At 40.5% G+C, this 18,676-nt stretch overlaps 3 protein-coding genes across 6 annotated transcripts; 1 reads left to right on the forward strand and 2 right to left on the reverse strand.

The window, feature by feature from the left end:
• Positions 1-211: 211 nt before the first annotated feature.
• mdh1b (malate dehydrogenase 1B, NAD (soluble)) lies at positions 212-3,849 on the forward strand. The gene is made up of 9 exons (XM_061715488.1): positions 212-233; positions 317-429; positions 1,157-1,291; positions 1,379-1,515; positions 1,604-1,769; positions 1,838-2,180; positions 2,263-2,404; positions 3,205-3,380; positions 3,485-3,849. Exons 1-9 carry the CDS (start codon positions 212-214, stop codon positions 3,649-3,651), a joined length of 1,401 nt encoding a protein of 466 aa, XP_061571472.1. The 3' UTR covers positions 3,652-3,849.
• On the reverse strand, positions 3,847-12,352 carry retreg2 (reticulophagy regulator family member 2). The gene is made up of 9 exons (XM_061715487.1): positions 11,940-12,352; positions 10,799-10,902; positions 9,176-9,206; positions 8,837-8,966; positions 8,657-8,741; positions 8,241-8,378; positions 7,994-8,082; positions 6,689-6,824; positions 3,847-6,600 (listed from the first exon to the last, which is right to left on the reverse strand). The coding sequence occupies exons 1-9, from the start codon at positions 12,191-12,193 to the stop codon at positions 5,804-5,806; spliced, it is 1,764 nt and encodes a 587-aa protein (XP_061571471.1). The 5' UTR covers positions 12,194-12,352; the 3' UTR covers positions 3,847-5,803.
• A 2,360-nt stretch (positions 12,353-14,712) lies between these two features.
• On the reverse strand, positions 14,713-18,503 carry prkag3a (protein kinase, AMP-activated, gamma 3a non-catalytic subunit). 4 transcript variants are annotated; one of them, XM_061715439.1, is made up of 12 exons: positions 18,387-18,503; positions 18,214-18,241; positions 17,991-18,091; positions 17,041-17,122; positions 16,898-16,956; positions 15,960-16,005; positions 15,802-15,856; positions 15,589-15,715; positions 15,346-15,511; positions 15,230-15,267; positions 14,986-15,132; positions 14,713-14,904 (listed from the first exon to the last, which is right to left on the reverse strand). In XM_061715439.1, exons 1-12 carry the CDS (start codon positions 18,402-18,404, stop codon positions 14,788-14,790), a joined length of 984 nt encoding a protein of 327 aa, XP_061571423.1. In that variant the 5' UTR covers positions 18,405-18,503; the 3' UTR covers positions 14,713-14,787. The 4 variants fall into 4 exon arrangements, with proteins under 4 accessions (XP_061571423.1, XP_061571422.1, XP_061571420.1 ...); XM_061715438.1 differs by having other exon boundaries at positions 15,945-16,005; XM_061715436.1 differs by having other exon boundaries at positions 15,230-15,511.
• Between the last annotated feature and the right edge of the window lie 173 nt (positions 18,504-18,676).

Consider the following 18,676-nt stretch of genomic DNA (forward strand, 5'->3'; position numbering starts at 1 on the left):
AAATAACTGCTATATAATTTACTTTGAATAAAATATTCCTAAATCCTGAATTATATTACTTTTAAAGTATCAGTGGTTTAAAAGGTTACAAAACGTCCAGCTATATAAATTTCTCTTCATATATTTTTCTGTCGTTCTTACTTGCTTGCTACACGGACTGAAATATGCGTAACATCCCCGGTTTCCTAGCAACCGACGCTTTCCAAATAAAATGTCAAAATTTGTGCTGGCTGGTAAAGTTTTAATTTTGCTTTAATCCTCTAAATTGTTGTGTTTCCAAACAGATGTCACTTACCAACAATGTCACCCCTTACAGGCAAAGCTGATTGCCCTCATTATGCCAAAGCGGAACTTTTAGCAGACGCTCTTCAAGGGTCTCTGCCAAACTTCAGGGTCCACAAGGTCTCCATCCTGCCAGATGCCTGGAAGGTAAACTGTTTTAACAGCTCTATACTTTAATTTACGAAACAGGGTCAATTTTAGGACTTATTTCCAATCTACATAATCTTTCTTAAATAATATTGATAATAAAAAAGCAAACAAATGTGCGGAGAATAATGAGAATAAATAATGGGGGGTGAGGTGGGATAATTAATTATATATAGTTTAGTTTATGGCATGGTATGTCTTTTTACTGTGTTTGAGTTTATTGTTTGTGTCTATGTAAGGTGTTCTTGAGTGTTAGAAATGCCCCTATAAATAAAGTATGATTATTATAATTATATACAATTAATTAATCTACTCATGAATTAATAAATGGGTGAAAACAGATGAAAATGCTAATAATTATTTAAAAAAAAATGTAATCAGTTTTCACACATTTTGGTTATATATTTCTGCTTATAATTACAAATGTATTTATTAAACATCTGTTAATTATTTGTGACAAATAAAAGGTAATTTGGTGAAATTATGAGGAAAAATAAAGAGGCAAAAAAACAACAAACAAAACAATGAATGGGTTGATTAAAAAAATTGCTGCAAATAACATACTTGGAGCCCTAACTCGGCAAAACATTCCCTCAACTATCCAGTTAATAAACAAATACATCCTCTTTTATCTTGTTTACCTCTTATAGTATTTCTTCACTAGACTTTCAAATTAAATTCAGTCTTTTTAGTGGTTCCTGATTCCCTTTTGTTGGCCCTCCGACAGGAATGGCTGGAGGCCACCTGCCGAAGAAATGGCTGGAAGCATGAGCGCTCTCCTTTGGTTTGGAGGGAACTGGTGGAACAAGGGGGCAATGGGATACTTTTAGGAGGCTTCAGTGAGTTCCTAGAGCACTGTCAGGTAGACACTGATCATTTCTTTCCTCACTAAAAATTGCTTTCAAACCAAAACAAACAGCTTTAATCAGGTTAGTTGTTGGTTGTTTAGGATTACTACGGCATCACATCAGACATGTCCACAGAGATGATGCTGAAAATTGCAGCAGAGAATCTGGAAACTCAGATGAGCCTTGTTGCGGAAGAGCTGAATCCGTTCAGTCAACCGCTTAACATATGGATCACTGGGTTGGTTATTCTGAAAGGTTAAAACAAAGGAAAAAAATGAAAGAAAGAAAGAAATGCTGTAATAAAATGCGGTCTTATGTCTTTGCAGGGTTCTCAGCCCAACATGTCACATCTTGATACCCCATCTCCTCTCTACTGAGGTTGTTAAAGCTCATGTTATCAACCTCCACCTTCTCGAATTCAAAGGGAATGAGGAGGAACTGCAGGGGTTAGGTCAGGAAACTAGAAACATGGCACTCGGCGTGCTCTATCAGGTATATAAATACAAAGTTTAAGAGCTTTAATCACAATAAATCATATTAATCTTTAAGTCTATTCCCAGGTGACTGTTGACACAAATCTTGAGGAAGCTTTCAAAGCAGCAGATGTCATCATCCTGTTGGATGATATTAATACTGATGGAGAGAATGAGAGTGATGAGGAAAAGAACGAGAGAGTAAAGGAAATCTCAGAGCGTTATAAAGAGTATGGACGACTAATTGACACACGAGCCCACAAGCACGTGAAGGTGATTGTGTCTGGTGACACATTTGTCAACCTGAGATGCTCCCTTCTTGCCGACAATGCCCGCTCCATCGACAGCCACCAGTTTGTCGCCTTGGCAACACAGTTGGAAAATGAAGCCAGGGCTGTAGTTGCAAAGGAGCTGAAAGTGAGGTCCTCAGGTATCACCTCTAAAGTCTTTTATGAACGTTGTTATTCAGCACCTTCAAGGAATATTCATTTAGCTGTCTTTTACTGCTGTAGATGTCACAGAGGTCATTGTGTGGGGAAACATAAGTGGGATTTTCTACATTGACCTGCAGAGGGCAAAGGTCTATAACTATAATGGGCCAATCAAAGGACCAGCTTTCTTCTCTCTACCAGTTCTCCAGATTTTTCAGGACAGGTATGTTTCAAAGGTGAACATTTAAAAGGGACCTATTATGAAAAACACATTTCTCTTGCTTTAACATATATAAAGTGGTCTCCCCTCAGCCTGCCAACTCAGAGAAGGAGGAAAGCAACCAAATTCTGCAGTGTCTGTACAGCCGCTCGGATGAGCCGTCCAGTCTGATTTGGTTTCTACGAGCCGTTCAGATTCTGCTCCCGTCGTTACGTAACGACGGGAGCGATTTACAGAGGTTGGCCTCCGATGCGTGAAACCACGCCCACAACTAACTCCGCCGGCTGGAGCTTCCGCCATTTTTTCGTAGCGGCGTATCGCGTCATTCAGGCAGCCAATCAGCACAGAGCCTCATTATCATAGCCCCGCCCACTCAGAATCCCACATAGATAATGAGGTTAGAGAATGGGATGATAAAGACATGGCTCAGAGGCTGAATTTCTAATTTATTTAGCAAAAACAATCAAAAGCTTGTTTTTAAGACATTCAAGGCCCGTTTAAAATATGTATTAGATGCCATAATAGGTCCCCTTTAAGTTTCCACATGTTCTTATATGTCATAGTGTTTTAGTCCTACTTCCAACATGCAGGTGGTTACATTTTAGTAGATTCAGTTATTCTTTAACTTCAACCAGCTGTCACTTTGGCAGACTAAACAAACACAGTATTATCCGTCACAGACCTATCAAATTACACAACTGCACCCTCTAAAGCCCCACATGAGCAGTTCAGTTTGTGCAAATGTTGATTGTGCAATCTGCCTACTCCTACTAGAAATTCAATAACATCCTTCTCCATTCCAGGAATTGGTTGGAAACAGATTTTCAGTACCTGGTTCGCTGCCAGCGTGCAGCTGTGGCCTCAAAGACCGGCCGAGCGGGTGCCGCATCTGCCGCCAATGGGATTCTCAGAGTCCTGAAGGCTTGGCATGGAGCTGGCGACTCAGATGAGGTCCTGTCCCTGGGAGTACTTTGCCCAGGTCAGGGCACAGCTGAGCACAACGGTGACATTTTTATAGTACACTTTTCAAACAAGAAGTCGACATCCAGCTGTGTTAAAATAGGATTATCTGTCTACTTCTAGGTTTGTATAATCTCCAAGAGGGCCTTGTTTTCTCAGTTCCAGTTACATTTAAAGATGGTAAATGGTCCGAGGTGTTTGATGTGACTGTTGGAGACAAGCTGAAGGAGATACTTGAGCTTTGTGCAAAGGAACTGCAGCGAGTAGGTCCCAATGTAAAAGAAAAATGAAAATCACATCCAGTCAAAATACCCTAAAGCCTAAGTTATTTAGTGGATTATGTTTTTAAAGTGTGGATACTAACAGATTGGTTTTCTTTCCCAGGAAAAAGAGCTTGGATTAGAAAGCTGCAGTGCTGTCACGACCAAAGACGTTTGACATACACTGAAAACTAAGAACACAATGAACCGGCGGTCAGATCATTTGCATTGGCACATCTTATGTTTGTTTCAGTTTGTTCTTTTATTCTCTTGCTTTCACAAGTGGCGTTGCAGGTTTATTTTACCAGTTTAATGACAGCACATCTTTTCTGCTTTGTGAAACTTGCCCATAGCAGTTAAATCATCAGATGTAAAAGATCAAACTGAGTACTTTATGGAAAAAGGAGAAATTAGAAAATATATTCCTTTTTTTTTTTTTTTTTTTTTTTTTTTAAATTACACAGTTTGTTGAGTGTCTTTCTTTTATATAATATATAGCCCAAGAAGCTGTATTTATACTTAAAACACACTTCTGCCATACACAAACTAGTCTATTAACAACGTTTCTAAATCTGATGTTTCTTGCCACCCGTCCCCATTTACAGCTGGGTTGTCTTCAACACATCAACATTTTATTCTCATCATTGTTAATAAAATATCAAACAAACTGGATCTAATGGGCTCTTTTTACCTGAAGCATTTTCCCCCCACAATTTGTGCAGTGCTTTGTCAGTTGACAACAAGAACTTTGACAGAATGCTGTTTTTACATGCAGAAAATACACTTTTTTTTCTTTTCTTTTTTTGTTAAGGGATTTCTACAGTATACACAACTGAAAAAAAAGGAAAGTTAGTACAAATACAGTGCACTACAACAGGTCAGGAAGTTGATAGATATTCTGTGATGTTATGTTCACTGTACAACCTATCCCTAAGATTTGGATGCTGAGTGGTTTACAAAAGCAAAACAGGCCTTTCCATACAATCAAATCCAGATTGAGTTGGGTTTTTTTTCTTATTTTGTTGATAAGTTTTTCCCTATTTTTTCCCTCCACAAGTCCCACACACTGGCCAGACCACATAATGTGTAACAGAAGTATGGAGCTTCTTCAAGAATAAAATAAAACCTGTTCTTGTAAAAGTAAGGCTTGAAGACTTCCCTCAAATTTTGATCCATGCGTGATGCAACTCATGCATGAATAAAGGAGGTTTGATTAATATAGTATTGACAAATGGTACAAGGGCCTCTGATCTTTTTTTCCCCATTTAAATCAAGAGCCAGTTCAACTGCATATGGACATATGTTTGAACTGATTTTGTTTTTTTAATGCAGGATTAATCACAGAGAGGGAATACAGGTACTTCCTTTTTTTTTTTACTCATCTTGCCTTGCATGAAAAGTCACTTATGTCTATCAACATCCAATAATGTCAAAGATGAAGTCTTCAGGCAACAAGTGACTGGATGTTGTTTGTTTTTTTTTTTTAATTGCTAGAGGTACAGATTCATTCATTCATGTTTTTTTCTCTCATCTACTAACTCTGGGAATATATACGACTACAATTTACACCGTGTCATAAAAACACTTGGATACAATCATGGGTAACCAAAGGGATAAAATATACTTTGAATTTCCCCCCTTAAATTATTAATAAATTTCCATCTGCTGGCAATTAAATTAAATAATTTGTCACATATATTAGTAGTTACACATCCCACATTACAACTCTTCATAAACGGTCTATATCAACATCTGCTGCTGGATGAAAACAAGGTGGACGGGTTCCGCTAGTAGCTAAGGCATCACAAAATAAAGGCATCATTATTGTAACCAGGAGACTGAAGATTAAACGGGCTTGCCGGGGTCCTGATTTAAAACACTACGTGACCAAACAATAATGATGTCTCCATAACTGTTAACCCTTACTCTGCCTTAAATGCGAGGCCGTGAGGGCAGCAGTCAAGGAACAACTCAGGTACCAAAGCTGACCAGAATCTGTACCAGTTTGGCGATGAAAGCAGAACATGACAAGTATTTTCAAACATCTGCCACATAATCACCCACCAACCATACTTAATATCACACTCTTTGATTAATGCTTGGTATATAGGGGTATGCAATGCAGTTCTAATGGACAGATAAAATAAAAATGTATGGGCGGGAGGGGGTTGTAACAGGGCAGCTATGACTGTGGATGTTGAGGAGATGGAGGTGAGTCTGGAGCTCCTCCTCCCACCTGTCTGTCACAGCTGAGCTCCAGCTCCTCATCCACCTGCTCCAGTTCACTTTGGTCCAAAAGCTCAAAGTCCTCTTCCTCAGTCGGAACTAGTGTGTCGTCTGGGAGCTCTTCTCCGGCGGAGCTTTCTGCCACAACCTCCTCCTCCAGGTCCTGGTCCGGAGCCAGCGCCCCTACTGTGGTGAGTGTAGTGTCAGCAGTGGTGTCGGGTGAGTGGGCCGGGATCTCCAGAGCTCCCGGTGGGGTTTCAGCAGGAAGGAACTCCGCCAGGGTGGGCTCCTCGCTGGCTTCGCTGGAGCGCAGCAGGGCCGACAGAGTGTTCTGCACGACGGTGGAGATAGCCGTGCTCACTATCTCCTCACTCAGTGCCTCCAAGGACCGCTGTGCACCTTGAGTCACATCCGTTTCCTTCTCCTCCCCCTCCTGCCTCCGAGTTTCATCTCGTGCACCCGGAACAGACAGCGTGCCCCCTGCACTCCCAGGCGGTTGTCCGTGTCCGTTGAAATGTGTATTCACAAAGTGCAGAGGTGATGCTAGGTGTTGGATCAGGAGGCTGGCGGGGCTCAGCGGTTCCCCCTCCGACTGAGCGCCGGCCTGGGCTCCTTCTGCCTGGCCGGGGCCTCGCAGAGGGAAGTGGAGCAAGCTGTGCTCAATGGACGGGAACTCCTCCACTGAGGGGAACTCGGGGAGATCCCGCAGATAGGACTCGTCTGGGTCGCTGTGCAAACTCTGCTGGTCCAGGTCTTCAACAGAAGAATCATGAATACAAGTCAAACTCACCTAATTGAGATCATGCATCAGCGGAGCCTCAATAACATGAGTGGGATTTACCTTCAGAGACGTCGGTGAGTTGAGGTGTGGTGGCTCGAGACACAGAGAACCCTCCACTCTCCAATATGGACGCCTCTTCGTCTGACAACTCGGAGTCTGTGATGGCCATAGCCAAAGCTGTCGTTTTCACATCCACCTGACAACAACAACAACAATCTTTCATTAGCTTTCTCTGGTTTTGAGTTATATATTTTAAGTTGGAGGTGCATATTTTTTTTATTAGTAACACAGGGTCTGTGCTAATCTTTTAGAGGAACTCAGTAATTTTAAATGCTAATGTAGTACATTAAAACAGAATTCAGCTGGACTGCTGCCATGAGCTGCACATGTAAACAAGGCTCATTTTACATTATTATACCAGTTTATGTGGATGGAAACGTACTGTATTCATACGGAAGTGAATTGACTTTTTTTTTTCCAACTGAAGTTTGTTTTTTGAGTGCAATGAGATTATTTTATATGTGAATTAGTGCTTCATAAATTAATAAAGTTGAACATAAATACACTAGAAACCTTTAAAAGACACTGTTTAGCCATGTCCACATAAAAACAAAACATCTGAAGGTAAATCTTAAAGTCGCAAACACTCTGAAAACTGTCAACTCTTAATTATAACCGCATGTTTAAAATACACCTCGTTAATTTGGAAATCTACATGCTTTCTTCATAAAACCTTGGAAAACTTCCTGGTGCATTCAAGGTAATCTCATAAACTTTAATTTATAGTTAAATGTGCATGGCTGTTGTTGAAACATAAAAATGTTCCTCATTACCATTTTTATTTGTTCAAATTGATATAAAAAGGTAGACTAATAATAGTAAATGTTTATAGAAATGACCAATATATATTGTTTTTTCAATCTGTCGTAGATCAATATTTTCCCATCTCGCCCAGTTGTAAAAGAGTATTGACATTTCAGTTATGTTGCATGTGGGTAAATATTTCAAGTGTCCAAACACCAGCTTCACCAAATGCCAATAAAAAAAAACAAAACACTTGGCTCTGAACCACATACATCTTTGGTTACGGATCCAGACAGAAAAGTACATCATGCAGTTGTACTAACATAATTGAAGAGCATGTTAAAAGGTAATCTGCAACATCTTATAACACAACACAGAGTTCTCTTCCAATAAAACATCACTGCATTCATAGACAGTGTTGCTGAACTCAGCACACCCTAAAACCAGCTCCAAACACCACTACTATTTCCTATATTGGTCTTGCAGCTTTATGCAACGCATAATAGTACAAAAAACTACTTTGCAAGTATAAATGTCGACCTGTGAAGGATGTGTCCATACCGTTGGAGCGAAACAAGACAATTCCTCCTCACTCTCACTCTCTGTTTCTGCCCTGGGCTCGTCTCCTTCCTCCACCTCCTTCTTTACCTCTGTTTAATGAAAACACACACACACAAAAACAAAACAGATTCAAATTCTGAACCTCACACGTCTGTCTAACAAGAGATGCTTCAAATGCTTGATGTTGCTCCAATGTAGATCACTGCAAACTGATTAGGTCCTGTGCTGATGCCTCGGTAACACTCACTCCTCTTGTCATGTTTGCGGTGCTCCGTTTCTCCCTTCATGCTGTAGTCCAGTTTCATCAGTATTGGCTCCAATCCAGTGTACATCCTCTGGATCAGTTCATGGTACACCACCAACGGCCAAAGCAGCACGCTCAGGACTGAAAAAGGTGCACAAAAAACATTCTAAACAGGCCTCCTTTCAGATTGATGAAAGCACGGTGCTGCAGATGCACAGGAGAATAAACTAAATTCAAAATAAGAATGCACTTGCATATGATAACATAAGGGAGGAAAGTGTGTATTTACAAAATATTGAAACACAAGCTCAATATTTTGGTCATTAATGGTTTTTTTTACTCCTTACTACAAAGCATCTGTCTGTGAAGACCACAGGACAATCCCAACATAATTTATTCAAATCAATCAAGTGGCTCACCTATTATATAGGAGATCATAATTCCTGGAACATAATGTCCAACCACAGCGAGTACAAAACAGCCGCTGCACATCATCACACAAAACTGTAAAAAAAAAAAAAAAGGAAAGGTTTGAAATGTACAACACTGTTTTGTGGCTAAAAACATACATGTTACAGGTCGTCACGGTTGGCACGCACCTTGCAGTGGTTCTGTTGTTTGTACAGCAACGTCTCCTGCAGGTACAGGCAGCAGGTCAGGTAGCTCTCAGCCAGGTGGTGACTGAGCTCAGGAACGCTGAGCAGGCGCTGCTCCGTACTCATTGTTTCACTGTTTAAACAAGAATACACCCAGACACAGACACAGGCAGAGAAAATCAAAACCCGTCATCAACATAAATCTGTGCCTAAAGTGCTTCAGGCTGTATTTAAAGGGTTGGAGGTTCTCATTATATAACCAAACATAAAACTGTTTATCACAAAAACATTTGTTGTCTTGAGAAAGGAGAGACGACTTCTGCCAAATGACTATGCACACACCTTTGTACAGGTTGAGCCTCTGCATGTTGAACTGCATCAGAGGAAAAACACATAATTAGTGTGATATCTCCAGCAAAACGTGCATTTCAGAAGATGTTCAAAGAGTGAATTTTAAGGTTACAATCTGGGTGTCTAAAGAGGCTACTAACTCAAAGGAATAAAACTTTATCCCTTTGAAACTGCTCAGACTGCAAATATGTCAAAACAAAGTATTGTGACATTCCAGACCCAGATCAGAGTTAATCCACCATCTCTATTTTTACCTCCACCCAGTTTCACATATTACTACATCTCAGAAGCAGCGCACAGCTGCAACACTGTTTTTAAAAGAGGCACACCCCACAGAGCCATACCGGTCAGGTCTCCCGTTTTGGCCGGGAAACTACCGTATTTTACCCCTCGTTCCCGCCGTCCTCCCGTATTAGTATTTTCCCTTAAATTTCCCGTTTTATAATATAATTATTTTTAAAAGCATTCATGTGCCTCTCCAAACGGAATTGTCACTGGCCTCGTAAGAACTGCCCCCTGCTGTAGCCTGGGTGGCAGTTCTCGCGAGGTTTGTGGCGACAACGGGAACAAACTCGGAGCGACAATTCAGAGAGATGGATGGATGTAACGAGAGAGGAGGCATTTCTACCAGAAAAGTGAAGACTTCGTGTAAATATCTCTAAAAATGGGACGGCGAATTTACTTTCCTAAAGATCAGCAGGATGGGGCTCAGTTACCCGCTCTGAAATATTTGTAACTGCGTTTTTAGTGTCTCTCCCGGGGGAAAGACCGATGTCAGTCAGCAGCATCAGCTGAAGGAACTGAAACGTGCATGTAAAAAAAAAAGTAAATGTTTCACTTGAAGACTTAAACTTAGGGCAATTGATAAATATAAACTATGACCAAGAGCAGCTTCTCCTGTAAATCCTCTATATCACATGCTTTTGTTGTAATTGATCTCTGTAATACTTTTTATTTTGATTTGTTGTGATGTATTGTAAAAAAGGGTAGGCATTATATAAGCTACGGCTTCAGTCTACACCTTTTTTGGTTCATTTATTTATATATCCAGCTTTACTGTGGTGCATGTTTTGATTGAGTAATGGACCAAAATAAAACTAACTAACTAACTAAAGACAATCAATGTGTATATAAAGTCAAAATATTTAAAATAAATAAATGTGCTTTTATTCCCTTTTGTGTTTTAATTTAGGCTCTATTATAGGAATTACATACATAGGAATGTCCACAGCATTTCAGTATCAACAAAGGTCAAACTATCAGACTCTGACCACATAATTGTAGTTTATAAATGGTTGACAGGTAGTTATTTTAGATTTCTTGTAAACTTGTCTTAAAATGTAAGATACTGGACCTCTGTTGGGGTGGTGGAAAATGTCCCTTATTTTTAAATACAAAACTTGAGAGTTGAGTGGATTTGGTATCCTCCCTCCACCTTCTACAACCTGCTACTGTAAACAGAGATGGAAGGACAAGGCTCACATGGGGGCAGCTTTTGTACAATAGTGGTGTGATTCATGCCCAAACAAATCCCAGCTTATTTAAGTAGTTTTGAAAGACAGAATGATCCTGAATAATACCAGTACAACACCACAAAGGGGGTCCTGGACCCACCTATGATGATGGGTAACTTGGGCTTCCATCTCTCCAGGAGCACCAGCCCCAGCAGAGACACGCTCAACAGGAACAGTGGCCGCAGGGAGGTGGCTGAAAGGAGCCTGTGGAGACACACAGACACAGAACACGTAAATACACCCTAGTTCATTTAATCCGTGGCCTCAGTTACAGCCAGGCTCCCTACTTAGCCCCCCGGTAGCTGCTGGGGCTGAATGTGAGCCGAGAGAAAGTGACTGACAGCTGCTTAAACCGGCCACGGCCGATCAACATAATAAGTTGCTTGGATTAGTAACTAAATAATGTTATTTGTTCATTATTTTTCAATCTTGTTGTTACAGAAACACAGACGCCTTTCTGTGCTAATAAGTGAATTTACTCTGGCTTGTGTCTTATATGGTTGCCAACTCCCTGTAAAATAAATAAGGGACACCTCATCGCAGGGCCGGCCAACACGATTGCCTTCACCCTTCCTGGCATGGTGAATTTTTTTTAGTCCCTTTTTTTGTGAGTGAAACGATTTTTTAACTATTTGACTCAAACCTGAATTGAACTAGATGCATATTTTTGAACGCCATAAACACATGGAAAACAAATTATTATCCAGCAATTCACTTTAATGCAAAATAACAAAATGAACTGAATAAAATAAGTATCTTTCTTAAACAGAAACCTGTCCTGCTTAACTTAAAATTGTATAAATTCATATAAAGCAATAAAAAGAAAGCAGAACATCCATTCTGTAATAGTTCACAGTTTTAGTGCAATAACCAAAGTGCAAACAGAAAGTCCGTAGAAAACTTGTAAATATATGTGTGCCTCAAAGGCTCATGACTGTAGGCTACAGTTGTAGTAAAACAGAAAAAAATTATGAACTCAACAGCTCAATGCCATTTTCCATTGGCATTTTATGACTATTTTCTGACTCTCACAGTAATACGGGACGAAGTGCGTCCTTTACTTTATAAATACGGGACGATTCCGTTTTTTCAAGGGACGGCTGTCAACCCTGGTGTCTTAGCACCGGCCTAAAGACGTGGGATTAGCTGATTACCTTGACATTTATTCAGCAATAACCTCACGACACGCTTGAAAAGGCATGTTTATGATGGCTGCGTGATGAAAGTGAGAATGTGGTTACCAGAAGAGCGTGTTGAGCGTGAGGGCCACGGAGATGCTGTAGAGCGGCCTCTCCCACACCAGCAGCCGCTGCAGCCGCAGCAGCAGCGGCTCGTACTGCGAGAGCCAAGCCTGCAGCCGCTCCCGCAGCAGCCGCAGCCGCGGGTCCGAGTCCCCGCCGGCCGCCTCCGAGGCCCCGGGGGGGAACAGCTCCTCCAGGTCCACCGAGGAGGAGGGCAGCGACGAGGGGGTTCTGGCCTCCTCTCCGCTCGCCATGTTTCCCCGCTTGTTATGTTGTTTTGGAGATCACGGGGTGGATGGAAATATGACCGTCAAGCACGACACGCCCAAGTGAACCCACGTTTCCGGTTCAGACTTTCAAAATAAGACTCATTACTTTATTATTATCATCATCATTATTACTACTACACTTACATGCATTTACATTTATTTATACTTGATGAAAATGAAATAAAAAACAAAATACAAGGATTCTTATTGGGGCACTCAAAGATGTTAATGTTGTAATAATATATAATAATAAAATAATGATAATAATACTACTACTAATAATAATAATAGGCTTAGTGGTTAGCACTGTTGCCTCACAGCAAGAAGGTCCCCGGTTCGACTCCCAGGCTCGGCATGGTCTTTCTGTGTGTGTCACGGTGGGTGTTTGTTGAGGACCCAAACGCAGCAGAGCAGGAGGCAGGAGTTGGCAAAAACAGGGTTTATTTAACAAAACCAAAAACGCTGCAGAGCAGGATCACCAGGGCAGAACAAAAACAGGAATCCAAAAAACTACGGGAGACCATGGAGGGAGCAAACAGTACGGACCGACAGGGAGAAGGGAAAGACAGGACCAGATATACACAGGGGATAACGAGACACAGGTGCGGACAATCAGGGCAGATGGGAAACAGGAGGGGCAGAACTGAAAACACAAACTGGGGGAAATGTCAAACTCTGACAGTGTGGAGTTTGCATGTTCTCCCCGTGCTTGTGTGGGTTCCCTTCGGTTACTCCGGCTTCCTCCCACAGTCCAAAAACATGCGTAGTAGGATAATTGGTGATTCTAAATTGCCCGTAGGTGTGAGTGTGAATGTGCACGGTTGTGTGTATATATGTGGCCCTGCGATGGACTGGCGACCTGTCCAGGGTGTAACCCCTGCCTCTTGCCTGAAAATAAGCTGGGATAAGCTCCAGCAGACCCCCGTGACCCTGCAAAGGATAAAGCGGGTATATGGATGGACTTTATTTTTTCAGTATACATGGAAACACACTAAAATGTGTCCTCTGCTTTTAACCCATAACTAGTTAGACTACGGTACTAGCAGCTGCCTTTATTCTGGCGCCCAGGGAGCAATTAGGTTTAAGGGCCTTGCTCAGGGACCCAAGCAATACCAATTTCTGTGTATATTTGTCTATATTTCGATCATTGTCTGGTTGGATGATGCAAAGCTACTAAAGGCTGCATTTTTCTTCATAAGGACTGATGTTTTAAATTTGAATCTTTGCCACTGCTAATTTAAAGAGGGCATGAATAATACTGTATATTTCATGGCATTTTTTGTTTTTTCAAAAGTGTTTATGTATTTTTAGATAAATGTCTATAGAAATAGGTCAAAATTTTCACTTGCATTTTGTTTAAATGATTACGAAATTAATTATGTTACAATTTGACATAAGTCAAACTGGATTGGATGATGCAAAGCTACTCAAGGCCACATTTTTCTTCATAAGGATTTATGTTTTATATTTGATTCTTTGCCGTTGCTAATTTTAAAGAGGGCATAAATAATACTGTATATTTCATGGCATTTTTAGTTTTTTCAAGTGTTTATGTATATTTAGATAAATGTCTATAGAAATACGTCAAATTTTTCACTTGCATTTTGTTTAAATGATTACGAAATAACTACGTTACAATTTGACATAAGTCATAAACCTTTTAAAGACTGGTGACAGAGATTATGCCTAACTGCAAGATTTTGAACTCTGAAACTGATTTTACTTTGAAGTCAATACCTGTTTCCGCTCTTTTTCCTATTAATTTCCTCCAACTTGAAATATGATGGTGGGCGCACAGATGGGCGGAAGGATCATACAGTCCCGTCATCTATGCCCGTCATGCATAAAGGAAAAATAAATAATAAAAAAAAAAGAAAAGGTCACGTGGTCCCTTGTTTACTAAAGTGGCCCGGGTTAAAGAAAGCCAAAGAGAACCCCCCTGTGGTTATATTTGCAGCTGCTTGTTAGACATGTCTCGTAATGGTTGAAAAAAGCCACAAAAAGCCTTGCGCAGCTTCTTTAAAAGCAGTTTATTACTAGATTTACTAGAGAAATACTACTGTGATGGCACTCTTTTCCTATAAGCCACAAGGCAGCATCAATATTTAAAAAAAAGTTGGCAGGCATCATTACATATATATAGTATTATATTGAGTAAACATACTGATCAACTTGAACAAATCGATTTGATTCACTTTTATGTATTTAACATTGACAAATTGCATCTGAAGATCCATCAAGGTATCAAACTCAACTGTCCATTGATGTTAGTTTGACAGGCCAGCTGATCATGGAAGACATAATAAAGTAAACAGCAGCAAGGCCTGGGAATTTTTCCTCCTCTTATCATCCCTCATTTCAGTCTTGTGTATTTTTCTGAAAGACATAGAAAGTTCTACATTTCATTATAATCAGCAGCAGAAATCCTTAGAAAATGATGTATCGTGCAAGTCAAGCGGGGTATGGGGGATGCACCGGGACGGGAAGGAGGCTCCAAAGCTTACCTGCCTCGTTGCACAGCCAGGACTGAAACCTGCACTGGCAGTCAAGAAGGTGACGAGAACCTCCGTCGTTTGATGCTAGGACGAAAGAATGTCAATACCTGCGGGGGCTAAGACCATGGCCTGCAGCAGGTCAGACAGAGAGACGATGCCTTTAACCACATCATCCTTGTCCACCAGGACCAGCCGATGGACCTGAGAGAAGGAAGGACATCAGCAATCTCCCACAATCATGGGATATTTGGATTCAGTAATAAATCAGCAGAAATCGTCCACCTCAGCTTTGACTATTCGGTCTATAATAGTCTCAAAAGTTTCATCAGGATGGCACTTTATCACACCCTCAACATAACCGGAACGCCTGCGAACAGCTTCGTGCATGGTGATGTCCAGATTGTTGTACGTCTTCTGAGCTGCCAGATTCTGTCACACGGCAAACAAGGGTGGTGGGAAAGGATCATGAAAAGTAAAGCATTGTGATGAATAGAGTCATTGATAGAGAGTCATCTGCAGCACTCACAATGACGTCAAACCTTGAATAAAGTGCCACCACTTTGTCTGTTGAGAAAGAAAAAAAGTTGGATGCTGAAGCTGATAGGAACCGGAAGATTAAAGTTCTTACTGTAAGAAGTATACCTTGATCATCCACTACAGGGAGAGCTGACACTCGCCTCTCCACAAATATGGAGAGGGCTTCATAAAGTGATGCACTTTGCTGGACTGTGGCAATGTTTTTAAAAGTTCCTATCCCCAACTCCTGGATCTGCTTGTGTATGAACGCAGGCTTGGGAACCTTCTTCCCCTGAAGACATTCAAACATCGTGTTATTATAAGCCTACGCATGCTATAAAGTTACAGCAGAAGTCAGCGCGAGCTCACAAATATATGGAGGAACTTGAGGATTCTTTTGTGGGTCAGGATGTGCAGGACATTCCCAGACTCTGGGTCAATGACAGGCAGTCTGTGGATTTTGTATTTGAGTAAGGAATAGATGGCATCAAAGAGGCTACAGCAGGAGAGGAGATAACAGAGGAAGTCATTGATTTAAAGAAAAGACGGTTAGATTTAGCACTATATGATATGTGCACTCACCTGGCCTCTGGAGAAATGCTAATGAGGAGTTGATTGGGATACTTTAAGTAGACATCTAGACGGAAGAAGAGGGAGAGCTCAAATGGAAATTCACCGAGACGGGTGCGCAGAGATAATGTCATTTATCTGTGCTGGTTATTTACTTCGAAGTGAATCACCTCTCCAAGTTTCAATCTTGTGGCTCTCAAGCCCATACATTTGGACCTTTGAAAGGAAAATACAACTTATATAGCCAAAGTTATGAATTAAAAAGAAAAAGGCAGATCATGTCAAGTAATGAACGACTGTCCTGCTCATGCCTCAAAAACTCAATTCTATATAAAAATTAATCTTCTTGGCCCCACAGTTTGTTTTGTGATTGTCTGTGGCTTACAGAAATGAGCAACTGGGGACTAGGAGAGCCATGATATTGATGTTAGGGCTCCTGCAGTTTTATCCCAGGAAAATTAAATATACACTGAATATGAAACCAAAAAAGGAAGAAAACATCCAAACTGCCTCTGAGAAAAGAGGAGTAAAAATAGATTCAAGATGCCATTCAACCAAACACAAAGAGACACAGAAAGACCACGGAGGGAAATCAAAATAAGGAGTAGTGATAAATGTGACACAACAGATTTAAAGCAACCAGAATCCCAAATGGTTGTGTTTATGTCACAAAGAGGATAAAAAAGTTGATGAGGATGTATCCAAAGTTGCAAAAAGACACCCCCCCACCCCCATTTACAAAAAAAGAAGAAAAAAAAGACCAAAATCACACAAGAAACAACATTACTGGACAAAACAAATCATAGAGAAGCACAATTACAAAGATGGAAAAATATCAGTCAGATTTAAAACATAGAAATATAAAATGACTTGAAAGGTTCAGACAATAAATCCATGCATCCATCCATGACCAAAGCCAAAAAAATAATGAATTTCAGTTTCAACCTATGTTTTATGCAACTTTTGTGTCTAATAATGGTTATTTTAGACACTGTTAGCACAGGTGGGGTTGTTTTACACATATGTACCCTAAGCTGTGTTGTTTCATGACAATTTTCCATTCCTGAAATAATAAAATACAAGAAAAACACAAAACACTCATACTCACCATAGGGGACTTGTAATAGCAGTGGAGGATGTGGATAAAATCTGTAATAGTCAACATACCTTTGACAGAAAAAAGGATTTATATTCCCATTCTCATGAACTGATAGTGACCAACATCCTCTCAGCAATAATTTCACTTCTTACCAACAAATCTCTGCAACTTGCTGTCCCACAGAAGCGCAGCCCTCAAGCCATTTGCAACAAGGGCAAAAAAGGCCGTTTTCACCTTCAGAGCCAAAAAAAATAAGTCTCGCTCAGAAAGAAAACACAACTTAAAAATGCTAGAGGTGATTAATGCAGCTACAATCTCACACAATCTTGGTGTATAAGATTCAACAAAACAGAATGCATTGCTCCATAACAGAATAACACTAAATAAATAACTGAATGTTAAACTAAGGAAATGTGCTGTCTATCAGTACTGTCTATCACAGGTTTTTGCTACTTTAACTCAACTGTTTTGTCATTAATTGGTTCTTTTCAGCTGGTCATCCTTCAATGTGTCATTTATTTCATACGGCACTAAATGTTTGAAGTGGGTGAGAGGCCTGGACTGTTAGTCGGCCAGCCTGCATTCTTTTACAAGAGTTAGACTCATGATTCAAAGCGAAAGAATGCCTGCCATTGTTTTGCTGAAATGAGCAAAGCCTTTCATGAAAATGATGCTATCTGCATGGCAGCATGTGTTGCTGTAAAACCTTCAGATATGGGTCAGCATAGCTGGAACCCGTTGAAATGTGCAGGTTATTCAGCTTGTGTACCGACACACACCCCCATAACGTCACAGACTGACAACAAGCTGTAGTCCCTCTTTCTACTCAGCAAGATGTTGCTCAACAATTGTTATTTTTTCTAAATCCATGTGAACTGAACTCAGGTTTGGAGATTTTCCAGATTTACAAATTTTCAGCATCTTAATTCAAAACAGCCATATATTACATGCAAATCTATGCAATTTTTCTATTTTAAACAAGTGAATATGGGGTTTGTATTGCAAATAACTGCAATCAGTTTTTATATACATTTTAATGTGTTTGGACTGACTTTTTTAAAGCAAGATTATTGGATTTTATTCGCCTTCAAGCCAGTCTTACCTGTAATGTGGTATCAAATATGACCAGTTTACAGCTGACTGGAATGGCATCATAGCAGCAGTGGCTTTTCATGAAATTCATGTAGATTGTGGCATCAGCGTCTGGGAGAAATTACAACAGCTGGTCACCACACTATCTGAATAAGGAAAGATTTAAACCTAGACATTTTTACACATGCATGCACACAGCTACTGCAAGTTTAAGGCAGCCCTTCGACTCGTACCTTTCTTCTGTAGTTCTGAAGACGACACCTACGACACACCAAGTGAAACATTCTCCTCATTACATTTTCAAAAGCGTTTGAAATCCTACTGCTCGACAACTTACTCTCTTCATTTTAATAATAGCTGACACTTCATAAACCTCAGTAATATTCTTCCTAAAGTAACACTTCACCTGTGAAAGACGCTCCATAACTCTGTGTGTCCATGAAGAAGTTTCGAAGCAGCACACGCGGGTGAATGTTTAGTTTGTTACCCTTATCCTATAAAGCAGTTGGGTCTATATTAGGAGCTCCCAAGTGGTATGTGTCAAGCTGGGGGCGAAGCAGGGGAGGGGTAAAAGAAACTGGCTCTGGTTCAAGAGGAGGGCCTCTCAGTTTTCTTCCCCAACCAGACATCCTGCTCCTGAAACGATAACAGTCACACTTGAGTGTTGAAAATGCGTTGGACTGTTGTAAACTACTA

This window comes from Cololabis saira, chromosome 24 (assembly GCF_033807715.1).
Source record: "Cololabis saira isolate AMF1-May2022 chromosome 24, fColSai1.1, whole genome shotgun sequence".
NCBI lineage: Eukaryota > Metazoa > Chordata > Actinopteri > Beloniformes > Belonidae > Cololabis > Cololabis saira.

Bases quoted from the DNA above. Each gene is read 5' to 3' on its own strand.
- mdh1b (XM_061715488.1), top strand. From the start codon at position 212: ATGTCAAAATTTGTGCTGGCTG. The intron at 1,516-1,603 runs GTTGGTTATTCT...ATGTCTTTGCAG, and splicing joins CTTAACATATGGATCACTGG to GGTTCTCAGCCCAACATGTC. The intron at 3,381-3,484 runs GTCAGGGCACAG...GTCTACTTCTAG, and splicing joins CCTGGGAGTACTTTGCCCAG to GTTTGTATAATCTCCAAGAG.
- retreg2 (XM_061715487.1), bottom strand. From the start codon at position 12,193: ATGGCGAGCGGAGAGGAGGCCAGAACCCCCTCGTCGCTGCCCTCCTCC. The intron at 10,903-11,939 runs GTAACCACATTC...GTGTCTCCACAG, and splicing joins ACGCTCAACACGCTCTTCTG to GCTCCTTTCAGCCACCTCCC. The intron at 8,379-8,656 runs GTGAGCCACTTG...CACCTTTTTCAG, and splicing joins TATGATCTCCTATATAATAG to TCCTGAGCGTGCTGCTTTGG.
- prkag3a (XM_061715435.1), bottom strand. The intron at 17,123-17,990 runs GTAAGACTGGCT...TTGGCTCTGAAG, and splicing joins TATTTGATACCACATTACAG to GTGAAAACGGCCTTTTTTGC. The intron at 15,857-15,944 runs GTAAATAACCAG...TCTTCCGTCTAG, and splicing joins GAGAGGTGATTCACTTCGAA to ATGTCTACTTAAAGTATCCC.